General features: G+C 43.8%; 1 protein-coding gene across 1 annotated transcript in view; it reads left to right on the top strand.

The window, feature by feature from the left end:
• The window catches only part of Abcc2 (ATP binding cassette subfamily C member 2), a 51,211-nt gene extending 33,135 nt beyond the window's left edge, over positions 1-18,076 (top strand). The window contains exons 19-32 of the mRNA XM_090346088.1: positions 1,204-1,384; positions 3,650-3,776; positions 4,063-4,198; positions 4,782-5,001; positions 5,157-5,311; positions 7,063-7,218; positions 8,886-9,085; positions 9,867-9,993; positions 10,819-10,920; positions 11,713-11,856; positions 12,413-12,571; positions 13,406-13,572; positions 16,453-16,647; positions 17,827-18,076. Of these exons, the coding sequence (XP_090202214.1) occupies positions 1,204-1,384; positions 3,650-3,776; positions 4,063-4,198; positions 4,782-5,001; positions 5,157-5,311; positions 7,063-7,218; positions 8,886-9,085; positions 9,867-9,993; positions 10,819-10,920; positions 11,713-11,856; positions 12,413-12,571; positions 13,406-13,572; positions 16,453-16,647; positions 17,827-17,956 (2,199 nt within the window). The 3' untranslated portion in view covers positions 17,957-18,076. The remainder of the gene's footprint in view (positions 1-1,203; positions 1,385-3,649; positions 3,777-4,062; positions 4,199-4,781; positions 5,002-5,156; positions 5,312-7,062; positions 7,219-8,885; positions 9,086-9,866; positions 9,994-10,818; positions 10,921-11,712; positions 11,857-12,412; positions 12,572-13,405; positions 13,573-16,452; positions 16,648-17,826) is intronic.
• Positions 18,077-26,888: the final 8,812 nt, after the last annotated feature.

Genomic DNA, 26,888 nt, shown 5'->3' with positions numbered 1-26,888 from the left:
GCTTTTTCTTGAATGATGCTAGTTGATTAACAAGACCTAGACTGCTGTACTACCTAGGCTCTTTGTTTCCATCTTAAATTAATTTGTTATCCAGTACTCACTTTCCCTCCTATTATTGTTCCCAGCATCTATGTTACGACTTTCTTGGTTTCATTCATGAACTGATACCCATGTTGAGCCAAGTTTGTTGCAAAAACTGGGTACAGCCTTGAAGGACTGGCTCTTGCTCTCATGTATCATGCAATCTAATGGGAAGACATACATTACAGTTGCTTCAGTGTAGATAGTCTGTACAATAAACAGGAATACAAGAAATGCCAGGTCTCTAACACTAGGGAAGCCTGGATTAAAAATAAAATTTCTTGTTTCACAGTGTCTCTGACAGCCTGTAAACTCCTGAGCAGTTAGTTTTAGTACAGTTGGTTATCTGGTAAGTAAAAGTCTAGTAAGTGAAAAGGAGCAATTAACCAGTTAGCTTTTTTTTTTTTGGCCAGTCTTGGGCCTTGAACTCAGTCTGGGCACTGTCCTTGGGCTCTCTCAAGGCTAGAGCTCTACCACTTGAGCCACAGCACCATTTCTGGCTTTTTTCTTCATATGTGGTACCAAGGAATCGAACTTGGGTGTTTGTGCATGCTAAGCAAGCACTTTACCACTAGGTTAAACTCCTGGCCCCAGGTAGTTAGCTTTTGATAATGATTAGGATTGATCTCCAGCGTCTTTCCTTAGCTCAACCTTTTACTAAAACAGGGACATGAAGATTAATGTGTATAGGATAAAACCTCATTGTCCTTGTTGGAACATAACTGAGTAAATCTATGGATAATGTTTTAAAAGGAGGTGCTGAAGCCAGGCACTGATGGCTCACACCTGTAATTCTAGCTACCCAGGAGGCTGAGATCTGAGGGTCGCAGTTCAAAGCCATTCCAGACAGGAAAGTCAGTGAGATTCTTATCACCAATAAACTACTCAGAAAAGGTCAGAAGTTGTGCTGTGGCACACACACACACACACACACACACACACACACACACACACACACACGGTGTTGGAAAGGAAAGAAGTGGAATAATAAAAGAAGTAATGTGGGCCACATTTTGAAGGAAAGCCCCAGTATAAATTGACATGTCTGTTTTTGCCTTTTTAGAGGTATCTTGGGAAGATAGTACACAGAATAATCAAAACAACTTAATGTTATTTTTACAGACTCGACTCCTGGTTACACATGGCATTCACTTTCTTCCCCAAGTGGATGAGATTGTGGTTCTAGAAAATGGTACCATCTTGGAAAAAGGATCTTATAGCACTTTGATGGCCAATAAAGGAGTGTTTGCTAAGAATCAGAAGCTTTTCATGAAAAATTTGAGTCCTGAACAAGAGGCCACAGGTATATAAGAGGAGGTGAAACAGGCTAACATTTGGAGAATTGTAGAAACTGGTATCTACCTCCTGAACTATTTGTTTCTAATGAACTAGATTTAGGAGTGAATTTAGTTCTGTGTTTCTGTAAATAATCAGAAGTCTGTGTTTTTTTTTTTTTTGTCATATGTGGCCATTGAAGCCTCTGGTTAGTTAATGTAATGGTCAGCGAATGATTAGACAGAGATTTCCAAGAAATATTTGGCACTAGAAAAACTCTGCCTTGCTCAGAGGATCAGAGGCACATTGTGTGTGGGGAGAGTTGGGGTGGGGGTGAGGGTTGGGGGTATGTTCAACAGCCTTAGACTTTGTTTCCTGCTACCAGAGTGTCAGCCAGAGGTAAGATGAGGGCCTTCTACACTCTTCCTCGGACATGTGCACAGCCTACACATAAATGTAGCACCCTTGCTCCAAAATAATTTACAACCCATAGAGAAAGCAAAACAATAGCAATATAATCCAATTGTTTTCATGGTAATTTACACAAACTAGTGAAAACATTGGAAGAATACTTAGTTCCTTCAATTAATCAGTTGATATATTCCTGGAAGCCAGGAAAATATCGGAGCTAAGAGAGATCTCTGTGGGCATCACATTCCCCAAGGTTTTTTGGTTGTTTGTTTTGGGGTTTTTGTTGTTGTTTTGCTTTTGAGCCATGGGCACTGGCCCTGAGTTCCTTTGCTCAAGGCTAGTACTCTACCACTTTGAACCACAGTGCCACTTCCGGTTTTCTGGTGGTTAATTGGAATTACGAGTCTCACAGACTGGGCCTGGAATGTGGTCTAGTGGTAGAGTGCATGCCTAGCATTCCGGAAGCTCTGGGTTTGACTCCTCGGTACCATATAGAAAAGCAGGAAGTGGCACTGTGGCTCAAGTGGCAGAGCACTAGCTTGAGCAAAAAAGTGTCCAAGGACAGTGCCAAGGCCCTGAGTTCAAGCCCCAGGACTGGCAGAAAGAGAGAAGGGGGGAGGGCTCATGGACTTTCCTGCTTGGGCTGGCTTTGAACTGTGATCCTCAGATCTCAGCCTCCTAAATAGCTAGGATTACAAGCATAGGCCACCAGCACCTAGCTCCCAGTTTGCTTATTTGTTTCTGTCATCTTATTTGCCATAACTGTGATCACCTGTGATCAGCTGTGATGTTGACAGTTAATAGCCGCTGACTGAGCTAGCTCTGACTTAGGTGAAATAAAGGCATGCCTTGTGGATGGAGGTTTTCAGGGAATTCCAGGCAGATACAGTCATAGCAGTTTTCCTGGCACAGAGCTTTTGGGAAGTTGTGAGACTATCCTATTAGGTGGCTGTTAGACTGTTAGTATTCATGGCCAACCATGAGTTTATGGTTGTTGTTTATCTAGGCTACAGTAGCTAAGGTGGGAGGATGGAAAAGAGGTAGAGGGGATGGAAATAGGGCAATTTAAACTAATATCAGGCATAGCGTTCTTACCAAGATTCAGTTATGAAAAAGATCCTTAGGTTAAGGCAAACTTTTAGTTGATTAGATAATTTAGGTTTTGTCAGTATTCTCAACTTTTTGGAGATCCTTATTGATGTGCCTGCTATGTGCATGTGTGGTTTTATTGTGTTTTTGATGTAAAGTTTTTTTGTTGTGTTTTTTGTTGTTGTTTTTTGCTTTGTTTTGTTTTGTTTTGCCAGTCCTGAGTTTGAGCTCAGGGTCTGAGCACTATCCTTGGGTTTTCTCAAGGATAGAACCCTACCACTTGAGCCACAGCACCACTGCTGGATTTTTCTATGTATGTGGAACTGAGGAATCAAACCTAGGTCTTCGTGCATGCTAGAGAAGCATTCTACCTAGGCCAAATTCCCAGCTCCTGGTGTAAAGTTTTTAAGTAATTTTAATTAATAAAAGCTTAAGTTGTTTAAATGTCAAGATTAGCATTTTTGATTTACAGTAATCCCTAGTTAATTCCGAGAGAGTTGACTTCTATTTATCTCCAGTAGTCCATAAAGGTTCATTACTAGGTTCATTACTGCTGCAAAGACTTACAAATATCCAGGAGTTTTCCTCTCCTTTGAATCATTTTCAATTCAAGGGGGGGATATACAACCATCTCCCCTTTGTCCTGCAATTTCTCAGTAAGAATTTGTACTATTTGTACTAATAACTGGTATTTGTAGGATAAAATCTTCTAGTCTGTGTGCATACCTGCTAAGCTCTCATAGGGCTGAGAGCACTCTGTGTTACTTCCCTGACCTCTAACATGTCTCCTTAGTCAATGATGACAGTGAGGAAGAAGACAATGAAGGTGAGCTGATACCTAGTATGGAGGAGTTCCCTGAGGATGCCATCTCCTTGAACATGAAAAGAGAGAATAGCCTCCATCGAACCATGAGCCGCAGGTAGCCTGTGTATTTAAGTGGCAGCCCTCATAGCTGCCATACTTCTACTTGAGCTTGCTCTTTCTCTCTGTAGACTCTCAAGAGGAAAAGAAACTATGGATTATCCTAGCACTTCCTCTGTATCCGTTTATGGGTGGAGAAAGGGTTGGGGTTGTGTCATTTTCCTATGGCAACATGCTCTGTAATATACTTTGATTACCACAGGGTGATTGTAACATCTGCTTGCAAGAAGAAACTTGGGAAATATCAGTGTGCTTAGAGAGCTTTTCCTGTGTTTGCCTGTCAGCTCTAGGTCCGGTAGCAGGCGCCAGAAGTCCCTGAAAGACTCCTTGAAAACACGGAATGCAAATGGCCTGAAGGAGAAGGAAGAAGTAGCAAAAGGACAAAAGCTAATTCAAAAAGAGTTCATGGAAACTGGAAAGGTGAACACCACACCCACTATTTGGGGTGATAGAAGACTTGAAATCTGAAATTTTAAATTTTAGTTGAAGTTTGAAAATAGCTCTATAGAAGTAATATGTTGCAAAGATCTTTACAAATCTCCAGAATCATTACTGAAACTATAACAGAGTCTGAAGCTTTCTCTGCAGTCACGTTTCTGTGAAAAATAACCTGTTTCCTCTGAGTACTCTCACACTATCTGTCAGGAGTTCTTGGCTCAGTTCTGACTTATAGGCAATTGAGGTGCAATTCTAGGCAATAGGAAACCCTGACATGTCACACTCAGGACACACAATTTAATCAATGAAAGTTAACATCACACATTCCAAGTGCCTCAGACAACCTTACCTTTCTCACAGACATTGTATCTTTTCCTCTTAAGTAGCACTAGATACTTATTAATAACCAGATGGCTATTTATCCTGCACTACAATCACTATTAGCTATTACCCTATCTCAAGGCAATGGTAATGGCCACAGACTACTCCTGGTGATTGGTTTTCTAGGTGATTTCTCATGAAAAGCCATTGGGGTGTTCTACTCACGCTGGCAGGGGTTTTGCAGGTGAAGTTGTCTATCTACATAAAATACCTGCAAGCAGTGGGATTGTGTTCCATAGTCGTCATCTTCCTTACCTACATGATGAATTCTGTGGCTTTTATCGGATCCAACCTATGGCTCAGTGCGTGGACCAGTGACTCGCAAATCTTCAACAGCACCACCTATCCAACCTCTCAGAGAGACCTGAGAATTGGTGTCTATGCTGCTCTGGGAATAGCACAAGGTATGCCTGATTGTTACAACAACTATCTCTTTTGGCATCTCCTCTGGTGCCTCATCCTGTTATATGCAAGAAAGCATTTGCCATGTTGACCTGTATGCAGCCCTTTGGGGATCCCTAAGAATGGCGCTGACAATAAGCACTCCTTCTCATTCTAGGTGTCTGTGTGTTTGGTGCAAGTATTTTGAGTGTTTACCGTTTCACCCATGCATCAAAAACTTTACATAGACAGCTGCTAAACAATATCCTCCGAGTACCCATGAGTTTCTTTGACACAACACCCACAGGAAGGATTGTGAACAGGTTTGCTGGTGTAAGTACCATTACATAGTAGCTTGTTGATGTGCTGAGGACTCTTTCTATTTCTGATAGGAAGGAATTTTCATGTTCCCAAGATAACTCTGTGCAACTTAAATACTTTTGTCCACTCAGCACATAAAAATTTTCTTGAGTACCTCCTACTGGTTCCAAAGAGTTTAGGAATACAGGGGTAGCCAGGCACAGTGACTCACGCCTGTAATCCTAGCTACTCAGGAGGCTGAGATCTGAGGATCAAGGTTCAAAACCATCCTGGGCACAAAAAAGGTCCTGAGACTCTTATCTCCAATTAACCTCTAGAAAACGGGAAGTAGGGCTTGGCTCAAGGGTAGGGTGGTAGCCTTGAGCTGAAGAGCTCAGGGACAGTGCCCAGGTCAAGTTCAAGCCCCATGACCCGCAAAAAATAAAGAAACAAACAAATAAATAAATAAATAAAAGGAATACAGGGTTGACAGCTCTGGCTTTTCCATAGCCAAAGAAATGAAGGAGCAGATAGAATATGGTAAGCCCAGTAGTAATAGTATGCCTATGAGGCACTCTGGAATGCAAAGAAATGACTGAGAAGGAAGTGCTATCTCTACCTGAATAAGGAGAGGAAAAGTAAGAGAGAGAGAGAGAGAGAAATAAGTCCAGGGCATGTCAAGGGGTGTTGAGGGCAGGAGGTTGGCAAGAAAGGTTGAATTTAACCCCAATTTCAATAGCCAAGTGTTTAAGAGAAAAGTCAATGCATGAATGAGAGATGGAGGATTTGTGGTAGATAGGGAGCAATAATAATCTGCATAGAATTGATAACTGGTAAGGATTTTTTTTGTGTGGGTCATGGGGTCTTTTTTTCTTCCTTTCTCTCTCTTCCTTTGTACTCTGATTCAACTTTGGGGGAAAGGTAGATTAGACTCAGGAACCACTCCTGGTTGAGAACTCTGACCCAGTTTTAGAAACCCTCAAAGTAATTTGCACTCACCTTCATACTTACATGTTACTAAGTTATAGAATCAATGTAATCCCCTGAGAAAGTCAGGCAAGCACAACTCAAAGGTAAGCCAGACTTCCTCAGTGTATTCGAAACTATTTGCCCATCAAATTCATTTTCTCATCAGTTCATGTATTCCATGTGACATGAAGGCAATATGGCAGCAAGACCCATCTCACCACTGAGTTCCTTGATTGGAACACTGTCTAGTCAAGGCCCATACTCAGTCTCACTTCCTTTCCCCTTGAAATTCAATGCTTGGCAAAAGAAACAATTCAGTATAGGAGGGTTCTTCATTCAAGAGTGGGTGACAAGGCTTGTTGACTAGAGCTTCTAAATAAGTGGTGTTTGGTTTTTGTTTTTTTTTAATATGTCAGGCTCTGTTCTAGATATTTAATAGAATTAGGACTTGTGTGAACTAAGTTGATTTGGTTAGGAGAGAAGGATTTAACCTGTAAGTCTCTTATTAGCAGTTTGCAATAACTATGAATTCCATTTTTCAAAAGGTTGATGAATGAGAAGAGTGCCAGCCCTTTACCAAATGTACAGGAGAAGGTTGACAGGATGACCACGTCTTCCTGGATGGATTGTAGACTGTGAGGAAAGCACAGAAATGAGATCAGTTATTGAGAGAGAACAGTATAGTCTATTGTAAATGAATATTTGAAAAGACAACATGAAATCAGTACAAAGAATGGAGCAGATGTCTAGTTAGAATTAGGAAGATGCAAAATGTCTTGGGAGTTCATTGATTTGCCATCTTCCTTGTCTTTTAGGATATTTCCACAGTGGATGACACCCTTCCTCAGACCATGCGCAGCTGGGCGTTATGCTTCTTGGGGATAATCAGCACCCTTGTCATGATCTGCATGGCCACCCCTATCTTTGCTGTCATCATCATTCCTCTTGGCATCATTTATGTGTCTGTTCAAGTAAGTTTGGGAAAGGCCTTGTCTCCCTTTCTCTCTGTATATAAAAGCTCAGGATCCTTCCAGAGAATCTTCTCTTGTTTGTTGATAGTTTCTCCTCTCCAGCATCTTTGCCACTGAGTTATATTTTGATCTAGCTGTAAGCCCATAGGCCAGTGTCTGAAGCTAAATTGCAGCATCCATTTGTATATGGTTGGCAGCACATCTCATCCCAGAAGCTTAAGTGGTTCAGATTAATGTTTGGATTCAAGAATACTTGAGGACTGGGGATAGAGCTTCGTGGTAGAATACTTGCCTAGTATGGACAATGCACTTGTTTTTTGTTTGTTTTGTATTTATTTATTGATTGATTTTCCCCAGAATCTTCAGGCATACATCTGTTTTTTGTTTGTTTGTTTGGGGGTCATGGGGCTTGAACTTTGGGCCTAGGCGCTGTCCCTGAGTTCTTCAGCTCAAGGCTACCACCCTACCCTTGAGCCGCAGTCACACTTCCCATTTTCTAGGGATGAATTGAAGATAAGTGTCTCTTGGCTTTGTAGTACTGGGCTGGCTTTAAACCTCAGCGTGGAACCTGATTCTCAGATCTCAGCCTCCTGAGTAGCTAGGATTACAGGCATGAGCCACCGTGCCGGCCAGGCACACATCTGTAACAACCTTTTGACTGTTTGTGACAAACCAAGAAATGAGAAAACTTCCAGATATAATACTTTGTCTCTAACTCTCAAATACCTGGATCTTCTCGCAAAGTGTAGTAGTACCACATTCCATCGTACTTTGCTTCCAAAAATTCTACCTGCATTCTATTATCTTACACACTTAATATTCTCTACAGGTCTAAGACTGTCTTTACTGTCACATCCCATCAAAGCACAGCTTTGCTCATTTTGATCTTCCATTTCTTTTTTCTTTTCTTTTTACTTTATTTTTGGTCTTCCATTTCTTCTTTTATTCTTTCTTTCTTTCTTTCTTTCTTTCTTTCTTTCTTTCTTTCTTTCTTTCTTTCTTTCTTTCTTTTTGTGGGTCATGGGGCTTAAATTCAGCCTGGTCACTGTCCAGGAGCGCCTACCTTTGAACCAAGCTCCACATCCCATTTTCTAGAGATTAATTGGAGATAAGAGTCTCAGGTCCTTTTGTGTTGGGCTGGCTTTGAACCTTGATCCTCAGATCTCAGCCTCCTGAGTAGCTAGGATTACAGGTGTGAGCTACCAGCACCCAGTTGGTCTTCTATTTCTTAATCATGCCTTAGCATTCCTTCCTTTGATCACTTCTGGTCATTTCCGCTCATCCCCCAACTTAACACACATCTCAAGTCCCAACATTTTTTTTAAAAAATCTCTTTGAAAACCACTTTTCTAACTAGTATAGAAACTATCATTTGAGCATTGGTTATAGATTTGGGGGAAGAATATGGACCTTGCTGGCAAAACCTTCCTATGGTTGAGAAAGTTCTCCTAATCACTTCTGTTCCCCACCAACCACAATCTTGCCAGTGTTACCTCTTTGGGCCTCTCATCATCCTTCCAACAGGAATGACACTGCAAGCTTTCATCTGTTTCAAATGTGGGCTTGAGGCCAGCAAGTGGAAAATGTTGGGTCATGACCAGAAAGAAAGAAGTACAGCATACCCAGCTTGGTAGTGTGATTGACTGATGTCTGCTTTGTGTTATCAGATGTTTTATGTGTCTACTTCCCGTCAGTTGAGACGTTTGGACTCTGTCACCAGGTCCCCAATCTACTCTCACTTCAGTGAGACTGTATCAGGTTTGCCTGTTATCCGTGCCTTTGAACACCAGCAGCGGTTTCTACTGCACAATGAAATGGGGATTGACACCAACCAGAAATGTGTCTTTTCTTGGATCATCTCCAACAGGTGAGACTCATGCTGGGTATTTACTCAAATACATGCTCTGGGGTTCTGCATGCTTGACACCAGCCACTGGAGGTCAGGTATGTAAAACTAATTTGGGATACACACATCTGTTTTGCTATGTAAGTAGGGAGAAGAAAGCCTGAGCCTTGAAATGGAGATTCACTCTCAGCCAGTTCTGCTTTGACCCACTGTCAATTTACCTTGATTTTCATAATAAAAAAACTCAGTTTCTTTGTCTAAAAACAAAGGTAAGCCAGACATACTAGTGGCTCACACCTATAATCCTAACTACTTAGGAGGCTGAGATCTGAGGATAGTGTTTGAAAGTCAACCTGGCAAACAAATCTGAGAAACTCTAATCTCTAAATAACCAGCAAAAAAACCTGGAAATGGCTAAAAACCACTGAAGACAGGAATAGAAAGCTCACTTTCTATGACATGAGTCTCTGAGTAGTATAAGTATCATTAGACCCTGGCAAGCAGTGATGTATCATTGAAGGAGACAAGTCAGTTTAGAAAGGGAAAATTCAGGGGGAGGGAAACAGGGACAAAAACATGAGAAGGGGTGTCAATGTTTGTGAAGTAATGAACCTTTTATCTGGCAAATATAATGTAGATGTTCCTAAATAAAATTGAAGCACCACCCCCTCTCTCCCGCCCCCACACCCCATGAGTACAACCACATCGGCTCAAATCCCTGTAAACAGTTATGAGCTCCAAGGTTCCTGGTTACTGTGAAGAGGTAAAAATTAGTGCTGCTTCTTTCTCTATTGCCCTACAGGTGGCTTGCAATTCGCCTGGAGTTTGTTGGGAACATGATCATCTTCTGTTCAGGCTTGCTGCTGGTTATTTATAAAAGTACCCTGAGTGGAGACACTGTGGGGTTTGTTCTGTCCAATGCTCTCAATGTAAGTGTGAGCTAGATGAATATCTTTATTCTTAAACTGAGGGTAGAGTACTCCATGCACATATGCTTTTGATTCTTTTCTAGATCCAGAGGGAGGTTCAAACCTGATTCAATCTTTTACCCACAGATACTCCCCATACCCTGTTTTAGCAGACAACAGTGTCATCTGGGGGAAAAAGATTTAAATATGTTTCCTTTAGGCCTGAAGAACATAATTTCATATGTTTCTGCTTAAGTTTCTTGTCTGTGTCTGTGTCCCAATACTAGGGCTTGAACTCAGGAAGGCCTGAATGCTGTCTCTTAGCTTTTTCACTCAAGTCTGATACATTACCACTTGCGCCACACCTCTGTTTCTGGCTTTTTGGTATTTAATTGAAGCCTCTTGGCTTCTAATCATGATCCCTTTTGCCTTTCTGAGTGAGATCACTGAGCATTTTGAGAGGCTTTTTCCTACCCTGTGTGCTTTCTCTTTCCTATTTGTAGAGTGTCATTCACAACCCCCTCCACAAAATGGCTGGGCTTAGAGACAGGAATTCCCATCTCATTTCACCTAAATCTATCCTCTCCAAGTCTATACTGTTCAACCTTCACATCAACATTTATGTGAGCACCACACAGTCGAGCACTTCATTATTCTCCAGCCATTCAATGCACTGGTCTGATTTTTCCCACTCCAAGGAAATAAAGATTGTCTTTCTTATAGTTTTCCTTTCTTTCTTGTGGAGCCCCTCAGTGCTGATTACCAAAGTACTATGACCTGGTGGTGAGACTAATCCAGTTAGTTTCTGAGCCAGAGATGACTTATAATTTTCTGGTTTTTCTATAGATCACACAAACCCTAAACTGGCTAGTGAGGATGACATCTGAAACAGAGACCAACATTGTGGCTGTTGAACGAATAACTGAGTACATTAATGTGGAAAATGAGGTGAGGAAGTAATGCAGGAACAAGATCCACAGACCTTATTTAAGAGGGCATCTTCAGCATTTCTCCATAACTCATGTGGATCATAATGTTCTTTTTTGTTGGTGGTGGTGGTTTAATGGCAGCCTGAACTCTGGGCCTGGGTGCTATCCCTGAGCTCTTCAGCTCAAGGCTACTGCTCTACCACATGAGCCACAGCACGCCTTCCACAGTTTTCTGGTAGTTAATTGGAGATAAGAGTCTCACAGATTTTTGGACTTCTGTGCCCAGGCTGGCTTTAAATTGCAATCCTCAGATCTCAGCCTCCTGAGAAGCTAGGATTATAGGTGTGAGCCACCAGCGCCCAGCCATAGTGTTCTTTTTAAAGTTTTCTTTGTTCTACTTTAAAAGACTTAATTTCTTCAAACTCAGAATTAGAAATGGTTTAAAGTAAGTCAGGTCCTGGAATATAAGAATTTAAATATTTAATTTTTTTTTGGTCGGTTGTGGGGCTTGAACTTAGCCCAGACGCTGTCCCTGAGTTCTTCAGCTCAAGGCTATTGCTGTACGTCTTGAGCCATAGCGCCATTTCCTTGAATAAATTCTTGATGATTTCGTTCTGGAGATCCATAGAACAGCCTGATACGATAGGATACTTTACTTGAATAAGGTAGGAACTTTCTGGAAGAATGTGTAGTTCCAGCAGCTAGGACACTGCTAACTCTTTCCTTTTTTGACAACTTAACTTTCATCCTTGACAGCTGTTTGGCTCAGTTGCTACTGTGTAAAGCACTTTTTACCCTGTCCCCATGCCAGGCACCCTGGGTTACTGATAGGAGGCCTCCACCAGACTGGCCCAGCAAAGGTGAAATCCAGTTTAATAACTATCAAGTACGATATCGACCTGAGCTGGATCTGGTACTGAAAGGGATCACTTGTTCCATCAAGAGCACAGAGAAGGTAGGTGGGGTGGTGAAGGAATGCCTGAATGTGAGGGCTTGTGATCAGAGGACAGTTGCTGGAGATGGAATGGAGAGCAGCTGGCTTCTTGGCTTTCATCCTTTGGGTGGGAGGAGAAAGGGCCAAAGCATTTTCTTGGCTCTGGAGACATGTAAGGATGTAGCACCACCGCCAGAGGGCAGTATATCATCAGGTGCCATCCCATCACCCAGCCTCCCCACTAGGGCTGTTTCCTGTAAGGGCATAGCACCTGGAAGGACCTGTTGTGGACAATGATTGTCTTTAAGAAAAGAATGATCTTCTTTTCCTCCTGCTCTTTGTAAGTGGACTCCCTCCTAGGGTGCTCTTGTTCTCTAAGCATTTAGAGTTATAACAGCAGTAGTTACTGGGAGTGTGTCTCCGTTTGCAACAGTCACCCTAGTTCTTAGCAAGTAGCAATGTATGAGGTTGGAATGAGAGTTATTTTCTTTCGACATCTGGACACTTTCTCCCACCAAAACTGAAATTCATTTAGTGGCTTAGAAAGGAACTAACAAGCAAAGGACTCTGTTCACAGGTTGGCGTGGTGGGCAGGACTGGTGCTGGGAAGTCCTCTCTTACAAACTGCCTCTTCAGAATCTTAGAGTCTGCAGGGGGCCAAATCACCATTGATGGCATCGATATTGCTTCCATTGGGCTCCATGACCTTCGAGGGAAACTGACCATCATCCCCCAGGTGGGCAGGCTCTGGAACTTTCTTGTACACACAGTAGAGCAGATTGTTTTGCGTGAAACATATTAATATCATTCAGCTAGGAATATCATTTCTACAATTTAAGATACCTGGAGCTAGTTCCCTAAGGCCACCCTATTTTGCGTTTTAACATGCATTTGTGACTGCTAGTATCTGGCCAGTAGGTGGCAGCAACACAACAGAAGTCAAACAGCAGATGATTATTTAGTCCACCATGGTTTACAAGACCTTTGCAATCCGCATTAGCAGTTTTGTTGCTGAAGCTTGAAGCCATTAAGCTTTATACTCCCCATTTGATATGATTAAAAGATAGAGCAGGGAATTTGCTTCAGGTTTTTTGCCAGTATGCAATACACTTAGTGCATCAGCAAGAATTACTTCCTATGGACTCTCTCCTCTACCAAATAAGGGTTGCAGTGGAGGCCTCTCTGTGCTCAGTCAGTTGTGTGTGGCTCTTCATTAGAACCATCACTGTAGTTAAGTTTCTCTTGGAGTAATTTGGGTTTGTTTGGTGTTTACTTCATTTGATACGTTCTTTTCAATGGCCTAAACATAATACATTCTCAGGTGATTGCATTATGCCTTCTTCTACCCTCCTCTGACCCTTCTGTCTCTACACAATGAGCTTTCCTTTGGAAGAAGGCATCTTCTGAGAACCACTCCAGGCCTTCAGGGGGTTTGCACAAGTTCAACTATGACCAACTTCCTGCCCAGAAAGTTTGTCACAGGCCAATCTTACCAATTTCTCCTGGCTACAAGGAGCACTGGGTCCTCTGCTGCCATCAACTGAACAGACCTTTATCCCTTGGCTTGTAGGACCCCATCCTTTTCTCTGGAAGCCTGAGAATGAATCTGGATCCTTTCAACACCTATTCAGATGAAGAGATTTGGAAGGCCCTGGAGTTGGCTCATCTCAAATCCTTTGTATCTGGACTGACACTTGGGTTGTCCTATGAAGTGGCAGAGGCAGGTGACAATCTGAGGTAGGTAATGTCTCCCAGCCTGCTTGCCCCACAGACAGGAAGAGCATGTATGGGGGCCCATCCTTCTGTTCCTATGTAAGGTGATATCTGGAAAGCCTGGTGGAATTTTTACTCCACAGGTCTAAAGGTATAATATGAACCTTTGTAAAGATCACATGATAAAATAGACATAAAAGTGCTTAAGAGAAGCTCTAGAAAACCTTTGTAATAGCCAGGCACTGGTGGCTCACACCTATAATCCTAGCTATTCATCTGAGGATGGTGGTTCAAAGCCAGCCCAGGCACTAAAGTTCACAAGACTCCTATCTCCTTATTAACCATCAGTGGTAGAGGGCTAGCCTTGAGCTGAAGAACTCAGGGACAGCATTCAGACCCAGAATTCAAGCCCCACAACTGACAAAAACAAAGCAAAACAAAACAAAACAAAAAAAACCTTTGAGAGCCAGGTGCAGTGGCTCACTGCTTGTTATCATAGCCAGCCGGGCGCAAAAGGCCGTCACCCTCACCCTCACCACACACATGGCCGTCACCCTCACCACACACACACGAGGCCGTCACCCTCACCACACACGAGGCCGTCACCCTCACCACACACCTGAGACTCTTACCTCCTGTTAACCTCTAGAAAATAGGAAGTGGGGCCTGGCTCAAGGGTAGGGTGGGAGCCTTGAGCTGAAGAGCTCAGGGACAACACCCTGGCCCAGGGGTAGGGCAGTAGCTTTGAGCTGAAGAGCTCAGGGACAGTGCCCAGGCCTAGAGTTCAAGCCCCATGACCCACAAAAAAAAAGGGGGAGTGGGGCCAGGAGTTTGGTCTAGTGGTAGGTAGAGTGCTTGCCTAGCATGCATGAAGACCCAGGTTCGATTTCTCAGTACCACATACATAGAGAAAAGCCAGAAGTGGTGCTGAGGCTCAAGTGGTAGAGCCCTATGAGAAAATCCACATACATACAAAAAAAAGCCGGAAGTGGTGCTGAGGCTCAAGTGGTAGAGCTCTAGCCTTGAGAAAGTCCAAGGACAGTGCTCAGGCCCTGAGCTCAAGCCCAGGACTGGCAAAACAAAACAAAACAAAACAAAAAAACCCTTTGTAATTAGATGTAACATTGTGGCACTATACAACGTGAGCTTGCAAATACCAATATTATCAAGAATCATAGAGGGGCTGGGAGTTTGACCTAGTGACTCGGGTTTCACAATTCTTGCCTTTTCAATGTATTTTCATATATGCTGACATTTTGCTTCTGCTATACATTTTCTTGCCCACTCTTATGTGTGCCTGACATGTTTTCTTTTTACTTTTCTTTACTTTTTTTTTTTTTTTGCCAGTCCTGGGGCTTGAAGTCAGGGCCTAGGCACTGTCCTTTCTCAAGGTTAGGTCTCTGCCACTTGAGCTATAGTACCACTTGCAGCTTTTCCTGTGTATGTGGTACTGAGGAATCCAACCCAGGGCTTCATGCATGGTAGGCAAGCACTCTACCACTAGGCCACAAACTTACGATGCCCAACATTTTCTCTATAATAATTCCCCTTCTCATAAGGAAACTGAGCCTTTAGACAAAGCCTGCTGTTCCTCGACAGATTTTGTTTTGTTTTGATAGTACTGACTTGGTTTGGGAGATTAAAACTTAAATATGTCAGAAAACAAAACATAACTAAACAAAACTTGAATATTTTGAGAGCCAAAGTGGCTTCACAGTCTGTTATTAAGAAGAAGGAAAAAAAAAAAACTCAGGCAAGAATTTGGTAGAAGCTAAGTAAATGGTTCTGATCTTATATTACACCAATTCTGGAAGTTCATCTTGGGTGACTTCTCATCTCCTGCAGAAATTTTCTTACAGAAAATTACAGAACTTTAGTTTAGCCACCCTCTGTTTAATATGATCCCTAATGGCCACAGCAGGAAAGAACAATTAGCAAATCCCGAATATTTCCTTCACATCATTTCCCAAAGCTTCTTTATGTAAGGAAGAGGTCCAGCCTTCATCACAGGCTTTTAGCAAATTAAGCTATTTGCATTTTACAAGCATATTTGGATTGCACATACATTGCATCTCACACCAAGACATCATGCTCATTAGATAGCTTTGTCTCTAATCGAGGCAGAAGGCCTTGAACAAATAATTAGCCTTGAGACTAGAATTACACATTAAAATAATGAATGCATTTATTTAGACTACAAAGAAATGCCACTGGGGCATTCCAGTGTGATGCCACCCTATATTATGGTGCCAGGTCAAACACTTGTGCTATAAACTTGGGTAGACTCACATTGTTTTGGAATTGTTACCCTCACTGTCAAGTGAAAGCACTGTTCCTAGGCCAGTGTTTCCTAAACTTGTTTATGGGCGAAAATTGCTGAGGTGCTAATTAAAAAGTACATGTTCCCAGACAGCTCCCCCATCCTGACAGAACAGTCAAGCACCAAACAATGAATATTTTTTTTATTAAGCTTTTGTACTTTGCTGGGCTCTGGTGACTCATGCCTATAACCCTAGCTACTCAGAGGCTGAGAACTGAGGATTGCAATTCAAAGCCAGCCTGTGCAAGAAAGCAGGTGAGACTCTTACCTCCAGCTAACTACCAAAAATGCCAGAAGTAGAGCTCAGGTGGCAGAGTGCTTGCTTTGAGCAAAAGAAACTCAGGAAACAGTGCTCAGGCCTCGTGTTCAAACCCCAGGACCGGCACGTGTGCTCATGTACACATAAACACATGTATGCCTAAACTTCTAATTGGGAAAGTTTGAAAACTGTTAGCCACAACAGTGACGAATGGGGCATTTCAGAAGGAGAATTCCAAAGTCTGATCTGGCTGATCTGGAAGTCCACGTAGCAGGCTTTTTCTTGATCCTCGGGGCTGATGCATGGCTTCTTCTGTTGGCTGCAGTATCGGCCAGAGGCAGCTCCTGTGCCTGGGCAGGGCTCTGCTTCAGAAATCCAAGATTTTGATCCTGGATGAGGCCACCGCTGCCGTGGACTTAGAGACAGATCACCTCATTCAGACGACCATCCGGAACGAGTTCTCGAACTGCACGGTCATCACCATCGCCCACAGACTCCACACCATCCTGGACAGTGACAAGTGAGTGGCTTGGCCCCGCCCCCGCCCCACACACTGCCATTTTACTGATGGGACTGACGCCCAGCAACTTCTAGGAAGTCAGCTGAAATGATATATCTCACTAATAAGAGCCAGTCCATTGAGGGAGCCATCTCAAGTGTACATAGGCAACTAGAATTACTAAGTGAGTCTGACGACACAGAGATGTAGTCTCCAAATGTCAGACATGGACCTTAGGTCTTCCCAATTACCACGAGAAAGATGTGTACGTCCTTCTCTGTAAAATGATGAGCAGCCGTGGGTTCCTTCTCTAGCACCTTGCCCTCAAAGGTCAGTGATCTTAGAAATCTGTTTAAAAAAGAATGGTTCCTTTTAAAGCTAGGTGTGTGTGTGTGTGTGTGCGTGCACACTTGTGCATACACGCACGTGCATGCATGCACTACACCTGGGGCTTGAACTCATGGACTCAGGACTATCCCTTTGCCTTTGTTGTTTTTTGTTTTCTCAAAGTTAGCACTCTACTAGAGCTACAGCTCCACTTCTAGCTTTTTTTTTTTTTTTGGTAGCTCATTGGAGATAAGAATCTCACATACTTCCCTACCTGGGCTGACTTCAAACTGGGATCCTCAAATCTCAGCCTCCTGAGTAGCTAGGATTGCACGCATAAACCATGGGTGCCTGGTTAAAGCTAATCACTCTTCAACAATGAGCTTTGGGAGAAAACTTACATAAGTTTTCTTATCTACTACATGTTCCTGTGGCTTGGGTTTGCCCCTTGTGCTCATTATGACATGTGGAGTCTGTGCTGCTGTGCAGAGCTGTGGTTCATTCCTTTTCTTCACTTACTGTAGCCTTGTACCACGACTTAGTCCTGGCTGTCCTTATAAATGGCAATGGTTGCCGGGCACAGTGGCTCACGCCTGTAATCCTAGCTACTCAAGAGTCTGAGATCTGAGGATCATGATTCAAAGCCAGTTAGGACACTAAAAAGTCCATGAGATTCTTATCTCCAGTTAACCACTAGAAAACCTAAAGTTGCTCTGTAGCTCAAGGGGTAGGGCAGTAGCCTGGAGCTGAAGAGTTCAGGGACAATACCCAAGGCCCAGAGTTCAAGCCCCAGGACTGACCAAAAAAAAAAAAAAAAAGTAAGTGGCAATAGTTAAGATGTAGCGTTCTAAGACTTTTGCTTCTTTGTTTCAGGATAATGGTCCTAGACAGTGGGAAGATTGTACAGTACGGAAGCCCCGAAGAGCTATTGGAAAACCCTGGCCCCTTTTATTTTATGGCCAAGGAAGCTGGCATTGAAAACGTGACTAATACAGCACTCTAGCAACAAATCCTGTGGGGTTTGACAATGATTATAAGGACCATTCCTTGTTTACTTGTGTGTGTCTATATATTTGTGTGAATAATTATGAGACAAAACTAAATAAAATATACTATTTTTTTTGAAATGGGTCTCATATTGTATAGGCTGGCCTAGCCTTAAACTCTTGGACTCAAATGATCTCCCAGCCTCAGCCTTCCAAGTATAGGAATACATTCTAGGGCCGGGAGTTTGGCCTAGTGGTTAAAGTGCTTGCCTAGCATGCATGAAGACCCGGGTTCGATTCCTTGGTACCACATACATAGAAAAAAGCTGGAAGTGGTGCTGAGGCTCAAGTGGTAGAGCTCTAGCCTTGAGAAAGTCCAAGGACAGTGCTCAGGCCCTGAGCTCAAGCCCAGGACTGGCAAAAAAAGAATACATTCTAAAAAAAGCAATACCCACATACTCACCACACGAATTAAGATTACAACTATTAGGCCAGGAGTTTGGCCTTGTGGTAGAGTGCTTGCCTAGTATGCACGAAGACCTAGATTTGATTCTTTGGTACCACATGCATAGAAAAAGCTGGAAGTGGGGCTGTGACTCAAGTGGTAGAACTCTAGCCTTGAGAAAGCCCAAGAACAATGCTCAGGGCCTGAGTTCAAGCCCCGGACAGGCCAGAGGAGAGAGAGAGAGAGAGAGAGAGAGAGAGAGAGAGAGAGAGAGAGAGAGAGAGAGAGAGAGAGAGAGAGAGAGACTACAACTATTATCAGGTACCCCAGCCATCCCTCAGTTGCCTCACTTAGACTGTAATTCTGCCCCCAGACAGAAGCATTGTTCTGAACTTTGTGAGAATTATGCCCTACTGTTCTCTTAGCTTTGCCACCAGTGTATGGATCTTTGAGCCACACGTGTCTTTTATCTCAAGTAGATGGATTCACACTGCACATATTCTTCTAAGACTTGATATTTTTTTCTTTTTTTTCTTTTTTGCCAATCCTAGGGTTTGAACTCAAGACCTGGGTCTGTCCCTGAGCTATTTTGCTGAAAGCTAGAACTCCACTGCTTGAGCCACAGCTCCACTTATAGCTGGTTTGGTGTTTAATTGGAGAAGAGACTTGTGGACTTTCCTTCCTGGGCTGGGTTCAAACCACAGTCCTCAGATCTCAGCCTCTCAAGTAGCTAGGATTGCAGGCAGGAGCCACCAGCATTCACAACCTCTTCAGACTCAGTTCTCTACTGAGAGTTGAACACATGCTATTAATTTAGTCTCAAACCACAATCCTGCACAAGAGTGGCTTATGATAGGTGACTCTCAAGTGAGTACTTTGCTTAGCACAGTGACACTTTTTTGCTATTTTTAAATCTTATACTTTACATGGTGGAATTTGTTTTCTTAATTACCTGATCATGGAAGGTGTATCCTTTACAAGACTCCACCCAATCAGAAGGGACCCTATTTGGGTCTCTTGCTTGGATTTATCTCTTACTTTGACATTCTATATTATCAGCAAAATGAGAGTTCAGGATCTCTAGGTTTGGACTGGGTATCAATGGCTCACGCCTATAATCCTAGCTACTCCTGGGGCTGAGATCTGAGAATCATAGTTTAAAGCCAGCCCAAGCAGGGGCCATGAAACTATCTCCAGTTACCACCAGAAAAACAGAAGTGGAACTGTGGTTCAAGATGGTAGAGCAATAAACTCAAGATGGTAGAGCAATAAACTCAAGATGGTAGAGCAATAAACTCAAGATGGTAGAGCAATAAACTCAAGGACAGCGCCTCAGCCCTGAGTTTAAGCCCCAGGATCCACCAAAAAAAAAAACAATAATAAGATCTGTACTTTTAGGAAACCAACCAAAGTTTATCTCTGAGGACTTTTTTAATTGTTTGAGTTTTATGATATCCCTTCCCTCTGTGTATGTAGCATCTCACAATACATTCAGCATCATGTACAGTGCATTCGTCTCAAGGTAGCTGGAGTAAACATGCTGCCTCTGCTTCCGGGTGCATCCATGTGTCAGCGGAAGAGCTGCTCTCTCTTTTCCTCTAGGAGGTATCCAGTTGGGGTAATAAAATGTATAGTTCTCCTGTGTGAACTACAGTTCTGAGCCATCATGGCATATGATCCACAGAGTTGTGCAAATATTAGTGTGTTGACCAAGGAAGGGACAATTGGCTCCCTGACTCTGCTCTGTAGACCTGGCATGTCACAAACAATCTACAATTATTGGCTCTTTTTCCAGAGCTAGTTTTTGAAAGGTATTCCTGTTTACCAACATGAAATTTAGCTCCTATAAAGGGTGGATTCACAGGGCCAGAAGCGTAGCCTAGTGGTAGAGTACTCACCTAGCATGCACAAAGCCCTAGGTTCGATTCCTCGGTACACATACACAGAACAAGCCAGAAGTAGCCCTGTGGCTCAAGGTGCAGAGCACTAGCCTTGAGCAAAAAGATTCCAAGGACAGTGCCCTGGGTTCAAGCTCCACAACTGGCAAAAAAAAAAGCAGGGGGGCAGGGAGTTTGGCCTAGTGGTAGAGTGCTTTGCCTAGCATGCATGAAGACCCCATTCGATTCCTGGGCACCACATATATAGAAAAAAGCTGGAAGTGGTGCTGAGGCTCAAGTGGTAGAGCTCTAGCCTTGAGAAAGTCCAAGGACAGTGCTCAGGTGCTAAGCTCAAGCCCAGGACTGGCAAAAAAAAAAGGGGGGGGTGCAGATTCACATATACTAGGCTAACATCAATTGAGAAATATCTGTTGCTTTATATATCACCAAGAAAGAACTCAACTGAAAGCTGCTTTTTTTTTTTTCCTGGGCCTTGAACTCAGGGCATGAGCACTGTTCCTGGGCTTTCTCATGGCTGGAGCTCTACCACTCCACAGTACCACTTATAGCTTTTTTTTCTATATATGTGGTACTGAGGATCAAACCCAGGTCTTCATGCATGCTAGGTAAGCCTTCTACCACCAGGCCAAACTCCTGGCCCCAGAAAGCCTTTTAAGGGACAAGAATGACATTTTCCAGTTAATACAGACTTACACCGCCAAGGCTTTGTTAAAACTAAGGTGGGTCTCTGCTACTGGTCATGGCTTTTTTTGTGGGTTTTCTTTTTGCATTTTCCTTACAATCTTAGTTGTCCTTTTAACCTGATATTATCACTGTCATCATCCTCTTTCTCAGCCCATTTATTTTTCACCACTAGGTAACTTATTCTTGTGTTCAATATCCTTTCTTATTTGGAAAGTCAAATAAGAATGCTTCATTTTTCTTCTATTTTGTTCAATGTTTTCTTTTTTTTTCTTTTTCTTCTTCTTTTTTTTTTTTTTTTTTTTTTGCCAGTCCCAGAGACTGAACTCAGGGCCTGAGCACTGTCCTTGGACTTTCTCAAGGCTAGCACTCTACCACTTGAGCCACAGCACCACTTCTGGCTTTTTCTGTGTATGTGGTACCAAGGAATCCAACCCAGGCCTTCGTGCATGCTAGACAAGCACTCTACCTCTAGGCCAAACTCCCAGCCTCTCAGTGTGCCACATTGTAGGCACATAAACTTCCCAATTCACTTCTTTAAAACCATTTCTACTTATATAGCATTTGGAGAAGCCAGAGCGTCTTCGGAAGACAGAGGACAGCTTACACCTGCTGAACGCTCCCTGCAAACACAGGGTGCAGCCGAGATGAAGCACCAGTGATAGAAGCGGGCAAGGGGACCCTTGACCTTCTCAATCCGAGTCCCACACGACGTGGTCCAGGCTGCTCTATCTTTATCCACCACCACAGAACTTTGAAGGTTACCAGCCATCACTATGTATGCAGCCTCTTCTTAACATTTGACCCTATCCAAAATTTTCCAAGTAACTTAATTTAATGTTCTTTTATTAAAATATTACATTATTATAATATAGTAATCCTAGCTACTGAAGAGGCTGAAGTCTGAGGATGGCAGTTTGAAGCCAGCCTGGGCAACGAAGTTCAAGAGACTCTTACCTTCAATAAACTACAAAGAAAAAGCTGGACATGGCACTGTGGCTCCAGTGGTGCACCGGGGTCTTTGTGTATGCTAGGCAAGCACTCTACTACTATGCCACACTCCCGACTCTTCAGCTTGTGAATTTTGTGTGTGTGTGGGAGGGGGTCATGAGGCTTGAGGCTTGAACTCTGGGCCTGGGCGCCGTCCTTGAACTCTTCAGCTCAAGGCTACAGTCCTACCCACGAGCCAAGCCCCACTCTGTTTTCTAGTGATCAGTTGTAGATAAGAGTCTCATGTTCTTTAGTGCTCAGGCTGGCTTTGAACTTCGATCCTTAGATCTCGGCTTCCTGAGTAGCTAAGCTTACAGGCTCAGCTGGTCAACTTTGCAGACAGTTGGAGCTGACTACCTACGACTAACTCTTTCGAAGTGCCACCGTGTCTCCACTGGTCTTTTGGCCTCTTTCCACATCCCTCCTGCTCCTTCTGCTCACACAGAAGCCCAGCGTTTTCTGAGTGAAGAAACCTATGCTGTTAGGCAATTGACTAGCTTTCGAATCTAGCCTGCCAGGCTCTCCCTTGTGGTGCTCTAGCCAAAAGTTGCAAATTCCAGGTCTGCTTTGTGACCTGCTGTCACCTCTCTAACAACAGGGGGTGTTGAGCCCCAGGCTGTGCAGGCAGGCACTTGTTCCTCCCGCTTGGTCACCATCTCCCCAGCAAGGTGCCTGTTCTTCCATCGTTCCTCTCACCTCACAAAAAGAGTGTCACTGCGGCCTCTGGTGCAATCCACGGCAAGTGCCTTACCAGCTGCGATCCTATGGGAGCAAGGCAGGAACGGAAACTAGACCATGAAACTGGTTTGGGGACCTCTCTCCAGGAACAGACTCCCTAAGGCCCCGTTAACAGGGTCTTTATTGATTAGGGGGACAGGGGAGTCCATGCAGAAAGTAAGGTAGCGATGTCTTTGAAGTTACAGTCGCCAGCCTGTAACACTATCCTAGGATGAATGACTTCTTTATCTTAGTAAGTGAGGAAAGCAGCCAACAACTACGACCTGTAGGAGCCCTTAACTCTAAGGTCAAGAAAGTCTGGGTTTTGATGAACTCACATTTAGGGTAGAATCTTGGGTCTCTGTAATGCTAGGAGCACTGACCTTCCTTGGGCTACATCCAGCTTTTTTTTTTTAATGATAAGATTTTTTTCATATATTTTTATTGTAATTAATAGAAGGGTTACATTATATTCACCAGATAGAAGGTGCATTACTTCACATACACTGATACCCTTTCTCATGTCTTAGTCCCCATACATCCAGCTTTTTGAGGCAGAGAATGGTTTTCCATTCTTACACCTCATGGCCCAGCATTCTCAGATTCCCACAGCCCTCAGAGACACATATTAGCCGAGTAGCCCCGTTTTCAGAGACTCAAAGAAAACAAAATGATTCGACATTCAGTAAATAATTAGTTAGTTTTAATAATCCAATAATAACTGAGACTGGAAGAACATACATACTATTGAAATCTAATATTTCTTATAGGCTGGTTTTTTTCAGTGCTGCTTGAAACATATCGACATTTATTCCACCTAGATAATAAAAGAATATATTAAATTATAAATGCATTTGAAAAGTAGTAAATGATACCCTGTGTCTGTACCTGTCAGCTATACAGCTTAGATTTAATTAGTGAAGACTATATTCTATTGTAAGCATGGGCTGTCTTTGTAGTAAACACAGCAGTTTTGACAGATTGTAGGGAAAAAAGAAGAAAAGGTTAGACAAGTTAGATGTTTGTCAATTTTATCTTTTCAAATAAAAGACAATTTTTGGTTGATTAAAAAAATTTTAATTTCATTTATTTCTGTTGCTGCTGCGTGTGTGTGTGTGTGTGTGTGTGTGTGTGTGTGTGTATTTGATTTTTGAATTTTGGATTTTGAAACAGGGTGAAACCCAGGCAGGTCCCAAACTCAATCCTCCCGCCAAGCCTCTTGTGTATGTGGTACTGAGGTATTGAACTCAGGTCTTCATGCATGCTAGGCAAGCACTCTACCACTAGGCCATGCTCTCGACCCTCATACATAGAAAAAAGCCAGAAATGGTGCTGAGGCTCAAGTGGTAGAGCTCTAGCCTTGAGAAAACTCAAGGACAGTGCTCAGGCCCTGAGCTCAAGCCCAGGACTGGCCAAAAAACAAAAAACTGCTGAAGGACAGGGCTCTGGGCATGAGTTCAAGACCCAGGACTGGCAAGAGAGAAGAAGGGAAGAAACTCACTGGACATAGCTCAGATGGAAGTGAGCTATACAAGTCACAGGTAGAGACAGAAAGAAGGGACCGGCAAAGAATTAGGAAACAGAAGACATTGTATGAAAGCAAAGGTAACCATGACCTGATTCATGTCATTGCAAACCCTCCATACATCACCTTTATAATAACAATAAAGCAAATTAATTTAAAAATAAGAATAAGAGAACAGAAATGTCTAAATCAAAAGGACAAAAACAATCCTCAGTTCAACCAGGTGGTGGCTGTTCACACCTGCAATCCTAGCTACACAGATGGCTGAGATCTGAGGATAACAGTTCAAAGCCAACCTGATTCTTATCTTTACTTAATCACCAAATCACTGGAAGTAGCGCTGTGACTCAAAGTAGTAGAGCACTAGTCTTGAGCACAGAAGCCCAGGGTCAGTGCCCAAGCCGTGAGTTCAAGCCCTATGAGCCAGTGGCTCATGCCTGTAATCCTAAACTACTCAGGAAGCTGATCTCTGAGGATCACAGTTTGAAGTTTCCAGGTAGGAAAGCTGTGAGGCTCATCTCCAGTTACACACACACACACACACACACACACACACACACACACACACACACACACACACAAACTGGAAGTTGAGCTGGCTCTAGTGGTAGAGTCCCAGCCTTGAACACACTGGAGACTGCACCCGGGTTTGAGTTCTAATAATATTAGTGTATAATTATGTCCAGCAGGTGGCAGCATAACCACAGCTTCCATTCACTGTAATGGCAGTGACACCTTGGTTGGTTCCCCAGTGGAAGTGAACTCCAGTCTTAACTCTCAGCCCCGGTTCTCTCACCGTCTCTGGTTCTCTGCCTTTCCTTTTCCTGGATTTACTGGTTTCCTCCCAGCCAGCTGCTTAGGTGCAGGCTGTTTGGCAGTATTGGTGTCTAAACAGACATCGTGTCTGTCATTTGTCTTGCAGGGGCTTCTGTGGCCATCAGAGTGTACAGAGCCCGGGGCTTGTCGATTCTCTGCTTGGGTCTTTCCATGGCACCTTCAAGATGGTGCATAGGATGGTGCCACGCCTGCGGCAGTGTGGTACTGTAGCTATGTTCACTCACTCTTCTGGCTAGCTGGTGGGATATTGAGAGAGTCAAGGCCACGGGGCCACCAGTTACCTTTCCTCTCTGCAGCTCTTTGTATCTGTTTTCTAATCGCTTCATTCCCTGCAGCTGAGAAACTGGAAAGGGCCACCTACCTGTGTGTGTGTGTGTGTGTGTGTGTGTGTGTGTGTGTGTGTGTGTGTGTGTGTGTGTGACTGATGGGTCTTCTCCACTCCCGTCACACACCTGTCCCCTACAGTGCAGGGTTACCCCCATGGCTTGGCTCAGTCCTCTGATGCAGCTCCTGACCCCCGCAGCAGCCAATCTAGGACTGCCACTCACTTTTTTTTTTTTTTGCCAGTCCTGGGCTTGAGCTCAGGGCCTGAGCACTGTCCTTGGACTTTCTCAAGGCTAGAGCTCTACCACTTGAGCCTCAGCACCACTTCCGGCTTTTTTCTATGTATGTGGTACCGAGGAATTGAACCTGGGTCTTCATACATGCTAGGCAAGCACTTTAACCACTAGGGCAAACTCCCGGCCCCCTGCCACTCACTTTTTAAGAGGGCGCCAGGCTGCAGCCCCAGAGAACCTGGGGACTGGTGACCTTTTTCCAAAGCAGAGCTACTGTGTGGACTGCAGGTCACTTATCTCAGTGGGCCACAAGCCTGCAAGGAGGGTGGAACTTTCCAGGAGCTAGGATTTCCAGCGTGTGCACTGATAGCATGTGCTGGGGTTCTCCTGTTCCCAGACTCTGTCCAGGATGACTCCCCCGCCTGGCTGGAGCCAGGGAAGCTATGTGGGGGTTGGGTTTTTCCTACTAGGCTGCTGTCCCACGTCGCCTTTACAAGGTTCCAGTCTCTCTCGCTCACTGCCATCCACTGTCCTCTCATTATACACTGCTACTTGACTCTTTGAGGAAGAAAAGTTGAGTGCTGAGGCCGGGAGCGAGGCCTAGCAGTGGAATGTTTGCCTAGCATGCACGAGGACCTGGGTTTGATTCCTCAGTACCGCATACATAGAGAAAGCTGGAAGTGGTGCCATGGCTCAAGTGGTAGAGCACCAGCCTTGAGAAAGTCCAAGGACAGTGCCTAGGCCCTGAATTCAAGCCCCAGGATTGGTATAAAAAAAAGGGGGGGGCCTGGGAGTTTGGCCTAGTGGTGGAGTGCTTACCTAGCATGCAGGAAGACTCAGGTTTGATTCCTCGGTACCACATACATAGAAAAAGCTGGAAGTGGTGCTGTGGCTCAGGTGGTAGAGCTCTAGCCTTGAGAAAGTCCAAGGACAGTGCTCAGGCCCTGAGCTCAAGCCCAGGCCTGACAGAAAAAAAAAAAAAAAGAGTGCTGGATGTGTTAGGAATGATGATGAAGGTTCTTGTGTTGTGAGCCCCACACTGCAGCACCGACTAATGGGACGTGACGTACGGAGACCACCACCACACGCAGGTTGCTGAAGACCCCATGTGACCCCATGCTGGAGGATTCCTGTTCCAGCTGGCTCTGGGGTGCAGGGTGCTGCCCACCCATCTCCAAGCTGACGGGAAGAGCAGAGGGCAGGAGGGTGACGTCAACCCACCAGCCAGCCAGAAATGGAGAGAAATCAGGTGTGCAAAAGGTTCACACGGCTGCATGTGTACATGTTACGTGTAGATGG

Source organism: Megascapheus bottae, chromosome 15 (assembly GCF_031878675.1).
Source record: "Megascapheus bottae isolate mThoBot1 chromosome 15, mThoBot2.hap1, whole genome shotgun sequence".
Lineage (NCBI taxonomy): Eukaryota > Metazoa > Chordata > Mammalia > Rodentia > Geomyidae > Megascapheus > Megascapheus bottae.
The sequence above is the reverse complement of the archived record's forward strand: the minus strand, read 5'-3'. Positions and strand labels throughout refer to the sequence as shown.